General features: G+C 41.4%; 2 protein-coding genes across 2 annotated transcripts in view; both read left to right on the top strand.

The window, feature by feature from the left end:
* The window catches only part of CREM (cAMP responsive element modulator), a 57253-nt gene extending 51467 nt beyond the window's left edge, over positions 1 to 5786 (top strand). The window contains exon 10 of the mRNA XM_066314989.1: positions 4700 to 5786. Within this exon, the coding sequence (XP_066171086.1) occupies positions 4700 to 4727 (28 nt within the window). The 3' untranslated portion in view covers positions 4728 to 5786. The remainder of the gene's footprint in view (positions 1 to 4699) is intronic.
* Positions 5787 to 8619: 2833 nt separating this feature from the next.
* CCNY (cyclin Y) overlaps positions 8620 to 17237 on the top strand; it is a 118679-nt gene continuing 110061 nt past the window's right edge. The window contains exon 1 of the mRNA XM_066315056.1: positions 8620 to 9049. Coding sequence (XP_066171153.1) covers positions 8896 to 9049 — 154 coding nt within the window. The 5' untranslated portion in view covers positions 8620 to 8895. The remainder of the gene's footprint in view (positions 9050 to 17237) is intronic.

Below are 17237 nucleotides of genomic sequence, written 5' to 3'. Positions count from 1 at the left end.
ACTGGGAAAATTATGAAACCAATTAGACTCAAACAAAATACTGTATTATCCTTCATATTAAACAGTGAGATGTATCTTTGGCAACTTTATTTTGAACAAAGACAATTAAGGTTAAGGTTAGAGACTTTGTAAGCTTGAATACCTAGTTAGAGTCCAAAGATTGCATATCACTGGTCTTCAGTCTTTAAGGGGAAGCTGCAAACATCTGAACTGCCTAAGTACTCCAAGGAAGGAAGTTTGCTTTGTAATCCTGTACCAAATTTTATAATTCATGTAACGTACTGAGAATTAGAAATTATTTTAACTCAGAGATCACAGAAACAAACAAGCTTCTTTTGATGCCTTTTTGCCATTTATTGGAGAGGTCTTGCTGCAATTGTAGAACTTTTGCTACAAAATTTGATGAAAATGGGTGTATGCTTATAGACATATATTCTGTCCTGTGTTACACAAGATATTTTTCTGGTTTTCATAATTAATTTGAGGCTGCCTGTCTTTTCTGTTTGGAACCAAGCTTACCTAGAAGGGCTAGAATTTATAGTCATATCTTGTTATATGCTTTTATGTATTCTTTAGACCTTAGTTGTCAAATTATGTGACAGTTCAAAGTTCCTGGAATGTAAAAATCTGGTGTCTCTAAATCGTTTCTAGTTAAGTAGCTTTGAAGTGAAGGGACACATCACTGAATTAATCAGTTTTATAGAAGTGTCACATGCATGAGCACAACAGAAGTATGCTGCAATAAACCTGGTGGTGCAGTGAGCTGGACCTAAGAAAATACCTGTTTCAATACACACATTTTATTTCCTGAAGTGCTCCCTAAGGGGCATTTTTTGAGTGACAGCAGAGGACACTCTGGTGAAGTGTTAGCTGAAGAGTTCCAACAGTGAAGGGTAGCATTAACTCTGAATGAAAAACAGCAAGCTAGTTCCTTACTTGGGATAAAAATGTCTTCATTAATTATATTCTCTTTAATTTGAAGTATAACTCAAATTGACTAGATTCTTCCCAATGTTAGTCAGCAGTTTCCTACAGAAATGTGCTGAGTTCCCTGTTTAACTACACATTGCCAGATGCAACTGCAGGTCACAGGGCCTGCTGGCTGGTCAGCTGCTGAAATTCCAGAGCTGCTGCAAGGACTGCAGAACACTGAAAATGTATAGTAATTTCCTCATCAAGAATTTAAAAAGTATGGCTTATTTTGCCTTTTGATTATTTAGAGTACTTGCACAATAGTATAATATTTTTATTAGTTGCACTTGGTATTATTTTCACATTTGCTAGGACACTTCATTCTTTATTTCACCATAAAGTCCTGCCTCTTCGGCTACTTTATTCTTGTCACTTTTAACTGTGTGAAATGTGTTCCCAGACAGCCAACAGGAAGTGTTTTTAGGTCAGCAGCTAATTTTCCCAGGCCCATTTTGCAGACTCTTGTGATTTATACCAGCTCTATTTATAGAGGAAAGATGACTTTTTTAACCTATGAACTTGCTATCCTCACGGTGGCATTTTTTCTATCAACTGATGTATCTGCTTGTTGAGTGATGGTGACAGCAAAGTTAATAAGCTACACAAGTGGCAAAATGTATTACAACAGACAAGGATTTGATAATTTAATGATGGTCCAGGCACTGCCTGTATCCTGCTGTGTTGGTGTGCATGTTAGAAGCACCACGAGAGGACAGCACATCTGTGATTACAGAGTAATCTCTCCATTTTATTTGCCATGTCTCCTTTCCTGTAACACATGGACAGCTTGCTGTTTTAAAGATTTTACTCTTAAAAAACCCACTTTCATGTAGTGAGAGTCTATGACTCCCCTTTACTGAAAGGGATATGAGATATGGGGGTTAAGTGGTTTTCAAAAGTTGCACAGTCTGCAATGGAGCAGAAAAATGAATTTGGGTTCCTTGGCTGCGGACAAATCTCTGGGTGGTTATTGTCAAAAACAAAACAGTCATTAGTCCTATCTCTCTGGTTTTGTAGTCTAAAATGTGATAACAAAACCTGATAAGTTTCACGTGATTAAAGGAGAAACCTTTCTTCTTCCCCTCTCCCCTTCCCCCACGTAACAGAAACTGAATCTAAGGATCATGCCAGGTTTTGCTTTATTGGAGGGGAACTTTTTAAATGTTCACATGGAAGCCTCAATTTTAGTTCTGTAGGCTTGCTTATGTCCTGGATACTTTTTCATTGAGTGGAAAGAACTCTGGAATACAAGGAAGTAATTAATGTTTTTATTACTTTTATTGATTTTGTAGCCTTTCTACTCAAAGGACATTGATATCCACGACCACTGATAGTGGACAGAATTCACAAGGAAGGCTTTTGGCCTGTTTTCATGTATAGTTTTCAATCTGGCATTGCTTTTCAAAGGAAAATGTCCTGCCTAATCCCATATAGGACCAGAGGACGTAGAATAAAATCTGTAAGATTTTACTCAGTCAGAATTACATATCTGTTGATCATTTGTTAAGTACATTAACTAATTTTTGGTTCTTTACTTCTAAGATCCGTATTTCCATTTTCTGTATTTTCCAGACATACACGGAGGGGTTTTGTCTGGAAAAGTATAATTTTTGGCTTCTCTGCAGTTCCAAATGAGTTCCTACAGGTATCCACAATTGCAGTACCCTGCTAAAAATCAAGAAGGCTCATGCCTGGACACTTTTCTATTAAAAACTTGGATGCTTCAATTTATTTTTCATTCTGAGAATTTTCTCACCTTTTAATTTCACCTCTTGATTTGAAAATTAACTGAGGAAAATCTATTTTAACTCAATACAGATGTTAATACCTAGGGGAACTTAGCTTGAGAAAGCTAATCACCGGAATAATTCTTGAGATGCATCTGTACAGCTCACCTTATTTAGCTTGATTCCCTGTCTCTGACACCTATAACTTTTGTTCAGATCTATCCTTCAAACAAACTCCTTTTTTTATTCTACTTTAAAAGGATGGTCTTCTGAGAAGCTGTAAGATAAAACAATAAACTTCCTTCATATTCTTCTTTGTACAGAGAGCTCAGCCTGAGCAAATGTATGTATAGACACATGATCTTCTGGTCAGCCATCTTTCAGAACACTTCAGTCACTTGCATATTGCCTGATATTAGCTCATATTACAGGACCTGTAAGCTCATACTACCCATAAATGTTTTTAACTGTGAGGTACCACGACTGATACTCAAAATTACTAGGTATTGACAGTTGGCAAAAGTAGGGGATGTTATTTGCTCAAGATGAATTTGAGAGAAGATAGTTTTGTATGAACATGCCATCCCAGATTACTGGGCCTGGTTCAGTTCTCATTCTTAGTGGAAATTAGGCACAGCTTCACTGAAACTAAAGGAGTTATATTTGCCTAGACTTGTATGAAATAAGAAGAGACTAACACATACCTCTTCAAAGAATGGGATCTTTCACAGGCAGGACAGATTAAAACACAGTAGGCTCTTATTCATACTCCATATAGACTCTCTAGCTAGCACAGTCCTTTGTGGCAGCACTGCCTGGTTTTACACATTTTGTTTTGTTTAGTTAGGCTTTTCTCTACAAGGGGTTTTATTGTTCAAGAGGGGGCACTCCCACCCTTGCTCATAGTCATCAAGTCATACCATGGAGTAATTACTGCTCTTTACATGCCAAGATCTCAGACCAAGAAAAGGCAGCCAGTCCTGATACAGGAAGACACACACTGGCACAAAAAAACTAACTAGGGAGACAATGAAGATAGGAAAACACAGAGTGAGCCTGTGTGGGATGGTGCTCTATCTGCCTGTGACAGTAGCATCAGGGGCAATGTTGTTTTTCCCCAGTAGCTTTCCAATATAGTTACTCCATTCACTGATGAATTGAGAGTATGTGAAACTGTGCCAGAGCTAATCAAATCAAATTCCACCCAGCTGGTTAAATCCAATTGCCTGTGCCTTCTCCACAATGCAAAGGCATCCATAGCACACTCTGCTGAACTGCCTCCCCCCTCCCTAAGCTCATGGCAGATCTGTGCAGTGTGGGTGATCTTCCCTCATAAGCACAATGCATGGGCTTCTGGCTGCATCTGAGTGCAGATCTTATCTCATGCAATCCCTGAAGAAACAATAAAAACAAAAAGAACAGTTACATATATATGGATATATATAAAAATATTCTAGCACAGTTGTTCTTCGAGTGTTTCCCCTAAAACAATGAAAATCTTTCCCTGCTTGTGGGGAAACTGCCTCTTTCTGCAGTGATTTCAAGCTGGTAAGAAACACGACACTAATAAAAACTATTGTAATAAAAAATAATATGCACTTATCTGGACTATGTATGTTCCAGGAAGTACTCCAACACTTGCTCTCTGGTGGATCACCTTCCTCCTTGAAGCCATTTTCCTCTGTATAGTATTTGGCAATAGGCAGAGTCCTCCAGTTGCCACACACTTGAGAGTAGGAGTGTGACTTAGGGCTTTGCATTGTTGCCTAGAATAGTATCTCTTCATGGGCTAGCATAAGACTAATATGTCAATTTATGCACTTAAGTTGAATGCATTAATCGAATAGCCCAAATTTCTGCCTTGATCTTCAAAATAAATCATTATCTACTCTTCCCCTGTTTCTCACTGATTCCAGTAAGGCACTTGATTCCTGTGGAACAAGTGTGCCATTCACCAGAGGAATAACTTCACTGATACCATTTGCATACTTTTAAAACAGGTTCCATCTCTTACATACTCCTTGTTAGGTCTGGGTGTCTCCTGTGAACAGTAGCTGCAGCCATCTGCTATGTACAGAAACCTCCACTTATCTCTGGTGACGTCTCAGTGGTTGGGGCTGGCAGGGAACTTGTGTTGAGGCTGAAAGGATGTTTTCTGGCAAGCACTGGATTTCTACCTCCAAGAAAGAGAACACTGCCTTAACCCTGGAAGAATCAACACCTTCAGCAAAGGGGAAATCTGCCTTAGGAGTAGTCTATGCAAATACTTGTGGGAGGGAATCCAAGACGACGTGATCCGTGAATGCACTCCCTTGAGGAGCAGCACAGTAAAAGGCTTTGCCAAACAGCCAGCGTCAGAATCAAGTGTGATGCATTCTGAACTTGCCTTCAGGAAGGAAGCTTGCTAATGCTACTGAATTCAGGCTTCTAACAATAAAAGCAAATATTAACAGTAGGAATTGTCAGAGAGATAATACCATTCCTCAGGTGTGCTCATGACTGGTTTTAACTGATTAGGAATTTATTACTATCATCCAAAGAAATTTAGCTGTTACAAAGTCTAGGGTATGATACAGTTGACCAGACTGAACACTGTACATGGGAATGTTGATTTTAAGCTTTTGCTTAAACTCCAGATAATGATTATCTCTGTGAGAAAACTGACATGATGACATTTTAGAGTGGCTGTACACCCAAAATATGAGTAGGACTCCTACTAAACATCAGATGGCAGTGTGGGGAAGGTATTGTGTGACACGAATTTCTCAGGCTGTATTTGAAAGATGAGCAGAATCAAAAAATCTGATTATCACCACTCATTTATCATAAGGGTTGTTTTTTTCAATTTTTTTTTTAAACTGTGATTCCCAAATCATTTGCTTTACAAGCAGGAAATACTTTTGAATTAAATAATAGTTGTAATTTGTATCTGCTCAAAATAGACAAAAAGCTTATATAAGCGAAACACTGACCTATATCTGCTGGTTTGAAACCCATTTTTTGACAACGTTCCAGGAAGATTTCGAGCACAAAATTTAATGGGTCACATCATTAATTTTAGCCTACTAAAATCCATTGTCTTTTGTATACTGGAGTGTCGTCTGTACTGTGGAGATGCTACAGATTTAAAATACTTTTGTGCATGAATAGGCACTTTTTAAACAGAGGTATGTCAGCACTGACCAGTCATGAAAGCCTTGGCCTTAGTTTAGGGAGCTCTATGGTGTTCTTCAGCTGATGCAGCTGCTCAGGAGGGCAAACTCATTAAAACACATAAATGGTAAGTCTCAAGAACAGAATAGTCAAAGAAATCAAAGAAAGACATACATTGACATCTAAGCATGTCAGTAAGGTACAGTGAGCTGTTCTTGCTTTACTTTACAAATATTTATCAAATAATGCAGTTACATCTGCATCATGCACTTCAGAGAGCTGAAATAAAATAATCATAATCAAACCCCAAATATGTTTTCATGATATATATTTCACCTCTTCTCAGCTCTTACATACCAGCAGGAGACCATTACCCTAGAGCAGCATCCCTTTTCTTTGATTTGAAATATGAATTGTAGCACCTTTGTCATTATAATGTACTACAGCAAGGTCTTAGAGTGAAAAGAGAAGGAATAAAGGTAAGAATTTAGAATGAAAGACTGCAAGTAAGAAAACAGGTAGCTATACAGAATAATGGAATTATGGATAGAATATAGAATGGTTTGGGTTGGAAGGGACCTTAAAGGGCATGCATCTAGTGATCACACAGTCACATCTAGTCATAACATCTAGTGACTGATTACACGGTCACAGCCCGTGATCACAAATTTTAAATACATTAAAACAATTACAATGTTTAGTTTCAGAATATTAGTTTTAAATAAAAACCAAAGCTTAAATCAATCCTTTCTAACAAAAAAAAAAGTCTTTTTAAGCTCTATTAATACACTTAGAGAAGGAAGCTTTGTAATTAACCCATCTCCATCATCAGAGGCCTGTTTTGTTTCAAAGCTTATGAAAATTGTGGAGTAAGTATAAGCTGCAAGTTTTGTCTAAGATTTTGCTACAATAGATTTACAGCTGTTACAAGCTTCTAAATAATTAGGGGTTACGAAATGTTTATGCAAAAATGTAGTGGGATCAATACAGCAAGGCAACAGTTGTCCAGTTAGCATCACCCAAAAAGTACTTAAAAGACAATGGCACTGGTGCCCTAGGAGCAGCCATGCCAGGAGGCTACAGGTTGAAAAGGTCACAAATGAGCACATGTCCCTGATTCCTACAGGAAGGTGGAATTTAAAATGGCAGGTCAGATAAGTCTTCCACAGAGATCTCCCTAGCTCGAGGTCCTCTTGTAAGATGTGGTAAGCCAGGCATTTCAGTAACGTCTTCCTGTTCTGTTGTATATATACTGAGATGATTTGATTCTTTAAAATTCGTGTGGAGATTTTCTGATTGTTGCTTATGCCCGTTTGAGATTTAACCTACCCTGCTGCCAGGTTAAGGTCAGGCCTGGTCAGAGCAGGGTCAGGCTCAGCTGGAGAGCAGCTGAGCTCCAGTGGAGGAGCTGAGGTGCCCTCAGCAAGCCATGACATGATGGTGGAAGGCACTAGCTAGCATGACATCTTCCTAGACAACATTTCTAAACCAGAGCTCAGCCAAGATTTTCCTTTTGTCTGGATGCAAACTACCGAATACAAAATAATACAAAAAACTTGCTAAACATACCCTTAATTTATCTTGGGTTACTCAGACACAAAGGGATGATGTAACTCTGAATCTACTGCCCATCCATGTTTAGGGAGGAGAGTGTTGCAAAATACTTACAGAAGACATCCTCAAAACAGTTTAATTTGGAAAAAAACTCAGATTATTTTTCTTTCTTCTTGATTCTTTGTACTCCACTAGAGTACATTTGCATCAATTAACATTCAAAAGATAGTTGAAAATTAAAAATTAGTTTTTCTTTGCAATGTGTGATCGGAAGAAAAAAAAGTTGGATTGAAAACTTATAAGTCTTTCATGTAATCATGTGACTTGAGCAGATCTTGTGAAAACATCAGATATCATCAGATGCCTGATAGAATAAGTAATGGCTCCCTGGACACAGGGCTCTAAGTCAAAGCATCTTTTATAAACACAGAAAAGTGCTTTTCTGTAATCAAATTTTCAGTGTACCCATTCAAGTACCGTGACTCAGAACTCCAGTAGTCAGTATAAGAGATTTGTTTATATTGCAAAGATTTAAAGAAAAAAAATCAACATCAACAAAAAGACTAATGAAATCCATGCACCATCCCCATCTTTAACATTATTTTGAATACGGCAAAGGTGGATGTGACTGGGAAAGCCCTAAAAATAGGGAAGGTGGCAAAAAGGGCCGCTTTACACCCTCTCGTTTCTCTGTGGTCTGTTATCTTGGGAACGGTCAGTCTACTGGAGAGCTTAACAAGTTCTCAAAGAATTCGCGCACTCGCTACAAAGCCCTGGGACACCGGTGCCTATTCCCGCTGGCTGCGGGGGCAGGAGCGGGGCCGGGCTCGGGCGGGCTCCTGAGGGGCCGGCGGTGGGCCTCAGCCCGGCCGGGCCCCGCGGGGAGGGCAGCGGCCGCTCCCTCCGGCAGCAGCGTGGGGCTCCCGGGCTGCGGGACAGGGCCGTGTGCGGGGCGCTGCGGGGACGAGGCGGAGACCCAGGGCCCGGCAGCCCCGGGGCGCCCGTCGGCCGAGCCCAGCTCCGCCGCCGCTCCCGCAGCCCGCCCGGCGGGAGGCGTCTCCGCCCGCTTGAACCGGAACCGGTTGGCGGGGCCGCCCGGGGCGGCCGCTGCTGCCGTGTCTGCGGCGTCGCCCCGCGGAGGCTGCGGCGCTGCCGCGTGGGTGCGTGCGCGGAGCGGGCCCGGCGGCTGCGCGGGGGCGGGGGAGGATGGGGCTGTGCCCCGGCGGGCCCCGCGCTGCCCGCCCGCGGAGGAGGGCGGCTTAGCTGCCGCAGCCCACGCCGGCGGGCCGCGCTGCGGGGCCGCCTCCGCGGATGAGCCGCCGCGGGGAACCGCCGGCGAGTGCAGCCGCAGGGCGCCGCAGCCGCCGCCTCCTCCCCCGCCGCCGCTCCCTCCTGTCGCCGCTGCCGCCCATGGCTTCCCGCCGCCCCCGCTGACCGGCCGCCCCTCGCCTCCTCCCGAGCCGGGCCGGGCCGGGGCCGGGCGGAGAAGATGGGGAACACCACGTCCTGCTGCGTCTCCTCCAGCCCCAAGCTGCGCCGGAATGCCCACTCTCGGCTGGAGTCCTACCGCCCCGAGGCCGAGCTGAGCCGGGAGGACACGGGCTGCAACCTGCAGCACATCAGCGACCGGGAGAACATCGACGGTGAGCGCGGGCGGAGCCCCGGGGAGCCCCCGCATCCCTTCCCCTGCGCTGCCCCGGCGGGCTCGGCCGTGCCCGGGGCTCCCCGCGGGTGGGGCCGGTCCCGCTGCCCCCACCGTGTGTCCCCGGGCGGCCGCGGACCGTGCCGGTCCCGGTGCCGCCCCCGCGGGGCTCTCGGGGATGCCGGCGGTGCGTTCCGCCTGCAGAGCGGCCCCTGTCCCCGGGGACGGCTGTGCGGGACCTTCTAGCGGGGGCTGGGAGCATCCTCGCACCGCATCCTCTGGCGGGGTGCAGTGTTTGGGGCCCGGGTGTGCGGTGCCGTGACCCTTCGCCCTTCACAGTGTCGTGAGCGAACATCCCGGGCGGGCTCGGACGGCCGGGGCCCGGGGCAGCGTCCCTCGCCCTTGGCAGGGCTGGCTGTGCCCAGCTCACGTCACCTGCCGGGATGTCACCTGCCAGGCCTCTGCAGGGTGCGCGTCTAAAGGACAAGCCCTGCCAGCGAGAAAAGTGGGAGAAGTGTTTCCCATGACAACCTTCTCTTCCAGTGACTTTGTCTTCCGTTGGTGTCGTGATGAGGCGCAGTTGCTCATCATGAATACTGCCTTGCCCTCTCTTTCTCTGCAGAGGTATTGGAAAAGCCGTGTTCCTGCTGGTTTGGTCGTGACTGAATGTGGTGCTGTTCGTACTGGCCAGAATACAGCTTTATTTTAAAGATGTGGGTTGAGTTAATGTATACGTGTAATTTAGTTTTTGATTAGCTGAAGTATTTAGTCCAAAAACTTTGCTTGCTAAAAGGTCAGCTATCTCATGGGTTTGTTCACATGAACTGCTTTTGGTAGAAAGCCAGAAAGAAGGACTTTGGTGCCCTTCAGTTTGCCTTCTGCATTTTTTTCACAGTTTGTTAGATTGTGGTTTTAGTGCAGATTTCGCTGTTCAGTCACTTCTTGACACTGAAAAAGTTGTGAAGCCTGTGGAAGCATATAAGTATCCTCACTGGTTTCTTTCAGTGAGGTGCATTCTGGAAATAGGAATGTTTTTCAAATGTCTTTGCTACATGCAGCTGAAAAATTGAGTGTAGCAGTAGGTGGAAAAAAATACATAATGGTCTGATCTGAGAAAGCCAGGGAGATGAAAGAACCAATTGTTGATCTGTGAATGATTAATTCTTCCAGCATCAGTGGTGTACAGTGTAGCAGGATGCAGCTCTCTCTCATGGTACGGATTTCTCCATCTATAACAACACAGGCTGCAGTAAAGTTTTTGGTCAGAGATGTGTGGGTTTTGTGCCTTGTTCTCAGAGTGATTTATTTATTTTAATTTATGGATGGGAAGAAAGGCTTTGATGGAAATAGTAAGTGCATGTGTACTTGTTAAAATGTGCATGCAATGCAGATAAGTTCCTGCATCTTAGTAGTTACTTACAAAAAAAGCCCAGATCTTTTTTTGTTGGTTTTTTCATTTGTTGGGTCAAGGTACACGTGTGTTCTGTCTCTTCTCCTTTAAACTGTGGCATGTGTCAAGTATAGAGTTGTAACCTGTTGCTAGAACAGAGAAAATACCTCAATCACTAATTATTTTTACATTTTGTTGGGTTTTATCTAGGGCCACTGTCTGTGCAATGCCAGTTTCAAGTGGCCAAGCTGTCTTCAGATTTGAAAATGGGTTTCCTTTTTATGCTTTACTCTTGGCTCTTGTCATGGATAGAGACTTAGAAGTAGGTTTTCACTGGAGAGACTGATGGGTAGAAGATGTCTGTACATTCAAAACAACTGGACAGACTTGGGTGAAACAGCATCCTGCAGTGTGCTTTGTTGCAGGTCTGTTACCCTGGAGTGATGCTTGCTGATGGTCTCTTGGTTAAAGGTGATGAGTGAGTACTAAATGTAATAGGGTGATTTTTTTGTTTCTGAAGTTTTATTTTGTATTAGACTTGCTGTTATGTTTTTGGTGTTAGATTGTTTGAAGTTGTATGGCATACAGATGTTTATGGATGAGACACTGGGGTGGGAAAACCCCTTCACCGTAGAGAACTCTGATGATATTTTTACTATTTTAGAATGAAAGAACAATACTCTGGTTATCTGTGTTGTGGAAAGAGAATGCTGGATGTTTATTCCTTAGTGTTCCTGCAAGTCATAAGGTTTCTCAAATTGGTAGTGTTGCCAAATGGGCTTTAAAAAAAAAAAAAAAAGATAAATTGTTACAAAGACTGATGCACTGAAATGAACTTTTTTGACACTTCAGTTTTATTTCTCAGTGTTCGTCAAGTGAGAAGCCTTCCATCCTTTTGAGTATATGTGTCAGTGACAAGTCTCAAAGTGCAAATTCATGTTTCTAACATGCATTTTACTTCGTCACTGGTACTTTTAGGAGCTATAAAAATCATGTCATGCAGTGTCTTAGTTACTGTGTTTTGTGTGGAAGTTGTTTTCATGCTCATATTGAGGGAAATTCAGGAAACATTTTATTTTTTGAAGTGGGTAAAGCTACTTGAATAAATCAAGAACTTTAGAACCTTTAAATCAGCTGTGGGCTATTTTAAGCTTTTAAGAGATGCGTGGTTTTCACTGTTGCAGGCCCTGTTTCTGGCAGGATGTGAGGGAGAAAGAAAAAGAAGGAGGGATGTCAAATCTTAAAGAGTGATTTAACTGGAAATTTTAGTACTAGTGGAACTGTTTGATGTCTGCCTGTCTTATGTACTTCATAAGGAAATGCTCATCAAATCTGCCTTCAAAATCATGCTTTTGAATTCTCAAGTTCCATACCCAACCCACTAGTAGTTTTTCCAAGAACAGGTGGAGGAATTATTTTCCAGTAGAAATTGGTTTTATAACAAAATACTTCTACATCACTGGCATTTTGCCAGAAAAAAATCATTTTTTAAAAATATTTTACAACTGTTTATAAATTGGTATCCGAAAGAGAAGGGGAATTTTTTGAAAGAGTTTTGGTGAGGAGGAATTTGTCAAGAGACTTATTCTGAAGAATAGTAGAGTTCAATTTACCTCTCTTCCTCTATTTTCATCCCCTCCAATTTCTAAGAAAGTAGTGAACTTCTACAAAAATCCACACACGCAAAATTGCCTCTCTGAATATCGTGCAGTCCCCAGAATGCATTGTTTTGGTTTGTTTCTGAATGCTTTTTTTGTTTATTGTATTGTTAGTTTGTACAGGCCCATGATAAAGAAGACCTAACAGATTTTTAATGTTTTTCTCTTTTGAGGAAGAGCTAGAGGATGACTGTAAAATACAGAGGTTACCTTCTGGTTTTTGACGATTTATTGCTTAGAGCGAGCTTCCACATTTTTCAGTGGAAAATATAGAAGTTTAAGAAACATTTAGAAGTTTCAGAAAACTGTGGCAGTGGATTCAAAACTTGTCGATTCCTACATCTATCTGTTTGCCATCAAGACCTGTTTTTACAGCAGTTAATGGCAGCCATAAGTAAAAATGGTTGAGACCTTTATGTCCCAGATTCTGTATCTCCTTGGATGCCAACTTCTGCCTGTGCAATCCGTGTGAGCACCCTGGTGTGTGCCTTGTGTAAGTCCTCAAGTGTGGAACTGTAGTGAGGAGGTGAAAGGGGATGTCTTACCACACATCTCATGGTGTGAGGCAAAGCTGATGTCATACAATGAATTTGGCCAAAAGGCTGTTCTTGTATCAGAGACTAGATGGAGAGTTCCTAGGCTATTTAAAAAAAAAGACACTTTTTAATGATCAGCTTCTCCCGTTTTTTCCTGTTCACCCCACAAAAATCAGATTTATTTTTTTCCTCTCTTTGTAAACTTCTGCCAATGTCACTAGGTCATGCATTGCTACCTCAGATAATGTCCTGTGCAACTGTGCATCACTGATAAACCTTTTCAGCCCATTTCATGATGGGTCAATCATGTTAATTGTTTTACTGCATAATGCACAGGCTCCTAAGAAGGGACTGCTTTTTAAAAAGCCATTTATTTGTTCATTTACATTTTGGGATTTTTTTCCATCTCCATCTTGGAACTGGCGTAAGGGGGTCTTTGACATGGGATTAGTTAGTATTTGTGTATTTCTTGTCTGCTGGGTTTTATAAGAATGACAAGATTTTAGCAAAATAGAAGGAAGTTTTAAAATGTCTGCATCATATACCTAATGGAATTTTGCTGAAAGGGAATACTGGTGTTTTCAAGAGCTAGGGCATGATGTGAAGCACATTGTGAAGGAACTGACCTACTTCACAGAAGTCAAGACATAAGCATTTCAGAAGCAAGTTAAACATCTAGTGTGCTGTACACAGACATTCCTGCTAAAACATGAGTTATAAATTGGACTGCCCTCTTTAAAAACAAAGTCTGTTCGGTTTACAGAAAATCCTCTTTCAAAAAATGTTCTTGTTCCCTTAGCCAGAACTCCAGCACAAAGGTGATATATGTGTTTTTCAGTACTACTGTTTAGGTATTTGGTATTTGGCATTATCTACCTAAGCATTTGTCAGAGTCATGTATCAAGGTACCCCTGTATTCTGATGCATCAGAAAAATTAAAAATGCAGCCTGCTGTGGCCTACACTGGTGAACTTAGGCCTATATTGCACCTTGCTAATGATGCCTCCTGCACAGCTTTCTTTTTTCTATCAGCCTCATCTGGTTATTCTGTCTGTGCCCTGCTTCTCCTAAGAGACACCGTCGTGTTCTACAGAACCTTCCTAAAATCTCATTTATACATTGTTCACATCAAACCAATAAATTCACACCCTGTATGAACTCAGTAGTTTCGTATTTAGCTGCAGAAGCTTTCAGGGTGCACATTCTTTGACTAGTCATATCTGAACTTACCTCTAAGAAATTTTATGAATGCACTGCCATCTGAGTAATATTTGCTTTGAAAGTGAGTTACACAATCTTGGCTGGGTAAATTGGTACTTGAAACAGAAGGACAGAACTTAAAATTATAGGTCTCAGAAAATGGAGGGACTACTGTATTTTGGGTTGTTTTGAATATTTTTTGATTTATATTTGTATTTTTTCCCTTGGGTTTTGTAATAAGATTAACGTATATCAGAGGAATGGCAACCTCTTCACTGTGTGGTCATAGCTGGTTTACCTAATTTTATGTGCTTACTGAAAGTTTTTCAGACTTCCAGGGTGTTTTTACTGCATTGTCAGGCCTTGCTCAGGTCAGATGATACAAAAACCAGTCCTGGTGGGACACCATAGAGCAGCTGACTGACATAATGAAGGCCTTTTTCTAGCTGCTCTCTGCTGCGTGTCCTGGGGCTGGAAGGGAAATAAGTGAGCAGTGCCTGGCACTACCTGATGGCTGTCCTTGTCCTTGTCCTGCCAGCCAGCTGCACATCAGACAGGGTCTCAATATCTTCCTTGTTTAACATCTTTGCAGGAATATGAAATACACTTTGCAAACTGAAAGCATACATGTAGCCTTTCTCTGAGGTGTCCATGTAGAAGTGAATCGACATTACTTTTGCTTCTTTTTCATTCCTTTGAACTTGGATAAATAGAACTTTTAAAATTTATTTATTTTCTATGTGCATTCTGACATTTGGAGTCATCTTTTAGACTTTATCCTGCAGAATATTTAATATATGCGCCATACCTCTCTGAAATGTATGTGAAGAGCTAGTAAGCATGAATAAATGTTTTATGTCTAGAACTGTGGATAGACTAGATGGACTATTCGAAGCAGCTTGCATAGGTGGTGTCTTCACTGGAGTAGTTACTTCTTCCTCCGTATCTTCTGTAAGAAGAATGGACAATTTGTAAGGAGTTTTATCTCCTTACAAACTAATTTAAAGGGAAATATTCCAGAATTGCTGAAATGGACCGTTGGGATGTTTGTTTCCTGAGCTGAAGCCTTTTGCACAAGTTGACCCAAGTTCAGAGATGGTTTTACTGAGCCCAACGTAAACTAGCTTTTGATGCTGGTTTTGTAGGCCCCATATGCCACTGTAACCCATCCTCTCGGCTGGTGCAGTAGGAGCATCACCAGCTCTTCTGCTGCTCCTGGGAGGACTGGTTTTAAATTTGGAGCACTCAGTATCCTGAACTGGGTGGAAGAAGAGCTTAATCTTCAGGCCAAAGCTCCTGCTTCTAATGCTTAACTAGTATAGAAACTGGCTGAAGAGCCATGGTTGGCATTAATGGAAAATTACTAATGAAAACCGGTTGGAGAATTTGCACAAAATTATGGGTTTCCCTGCATTTGTTTTAATTTAATTTTTTATTTCATTTAATTTGTTTCCTTTCTCATCATGCCTATAACATTTTGGGCCTGCAAATTGGAAAGCATTTTTTAGATCATTCAGCTAAGACAAGATTCTCAGATCATCAAGTTTCACATTTTCCATGAACTGGTGTTAGAATCATAGAGTATTTTGAGTTGGAAGGGACCCACAAAGATCACTGAAGTCCAGCTCCTATTTATTTACTTCTCTCTTTATACCTTTGGAAATGAACACCATTTATTTTAAGCCAGTCTAATGATGTAACCATGTTGCTGAAATACCTTTGCTGTGCCATCAATAAGTGCAGTTTGCACTGCAAAGCTTGTGCCCTCCTCCTGTAGCTTATGGTGTTTCTAACAAAATGTATCAATAAAATCGGTGTTTTTGGTGCCCTGAGTGGCACTTTATTACTGTTCTTGTTGGTGTGAAAATGTCACAGAAAACTGCAATAGTTGAATGCTCAGACAAGGTTATGGAATAGAGCTAATCCCAAGATTAAAATCGAATTCTCTTCCACCTTGTGTAACATTTCCCATGCTCTTTTCTACCGTGATTCTTGGAGAGAGAGTCTGCACTGTGATATCCTTCTCTCTGCTGTAAGAAGAGTCACCCTTCAACTCCTGACTTCTTGTTTTCTTTTAAATAAAACTCCACCCAGCCTTACCTAAAAAAGTTGTATCTCAGACTTTTTGCTTGCTTATTCTTTTTGTCTGCAAAATGATTCTTATAAAGCTGTGGCTGAGATCCAGAAGGTGTCAGATGGGAAGTGAAAGTATTTACTTTCAACAGTGCTGAAACCAATATGAGAGCGTGTTGAAATTTTAGAAGGTCTTTTCTTTGCTGTGTTGTTATTTCATTAAGAGTGGGAATTGATGAGTTATTCCTGCATCTGAAAGTTGGATTGTAAGGAGAGAAAATTACAGATGATACAAAGTACTCTAGGGCTTTGTAAAGTCAGGCTACACAAAGTGACTTGATAAAGGTGCAGTGTTACTAAATGAAGATGCAAGTTTTGATGGTACTGGGATTCTTTTTTAGATTCAGAATTGGATCCAGAATTTAGAATTACTGGCATGCTTAAAATTTTGTCTGTTTTGCATTTTATCTCTGCACATCAGTATTCTTTTTGTTGCCATGTTGTTACTTGTTTTATGACATCTTAAGGGACACTTTCAACTGAAAAAGAAACTTATTACCATCTTTGTCCCTGGTAAAAATGCACTCATTTCATATATTGTAAGTAGTACTGCATGGTAAAGAAATCATGCTTGGTCAGCAAAGATGTTTTGGATTGCTGTCCTACACTCTTTCACTTCTGTGCAAGTGCTTTATGGAGGGGGTTATTTAGGAATTGTCAGTAGATGAGGCTGTGTATGTGAAATGACTGGCCAGAGTTATGCTTTTGTGCTATTTATCAACAGTTCCATTTTAGTTTTTGACTTTACTTTTTAGTTAGGTATATGGTGGTTTCTTTATCCTCTTTTCTGACCTTTCTATGGAAAGCCATTGCATTAGATTAGAAGATCCAAAGTTTGGGATTTGTAGCTGATCCTGAACACAGCAGAGCATGCTTCCCTGCTTTGAGTAAAAGAACCTTCAGGCTGTGGTCAGTGAGCTTTCAAGCAGTAATTACATCTCTGAAGTACTTGTGAGCTGTGTTGTGCTGTAAAGTGGTGCAAGTGATCTAAAGACCTTGAAGAAGGTCTTTCAACATTTGAAATGAATTAGAGCTCTTCATTCCTAGGCTCATAGTAGGAGTTTGAGATCTCATCTGTTTTTCTAGCTTGAGAAAAGTTGTCTCTGTAATATATGCAGTTTTCATTGAGCAAACTGTAGTCTCCTAATTTGATGTAGGTCTCCCCTTACTTCCTCCTCTTCAAAGAATGCTGTTAGAATAACCAGTGTGAAATACAGGTTAGAAAAAGAAATTACAGTTGAGAACATGCAGATAATCCTAAAAGAAATTTTG

This window comes from Sylvia atricapilla, chromosome 1 (assembly GCF_009819655.1).
Source record: "Sylvia atricapilla isolate bSylAtr1 chromosome 1, bSylAtr1.pri, whole genome shotgun sequence".
NCBI classification, from domain to species: domain Eukaryota; kingdom Metazoa; phylum Chordata; class Aves; order Passeriformes; family Sylviidae; genus Sylvia; species Sylvia atricapilla.
The sequence above is the reverse complement of the archived record's forward strand: the minus strand, read 5'-3'. Positions and strand labels throughout refer to the sequence as shown.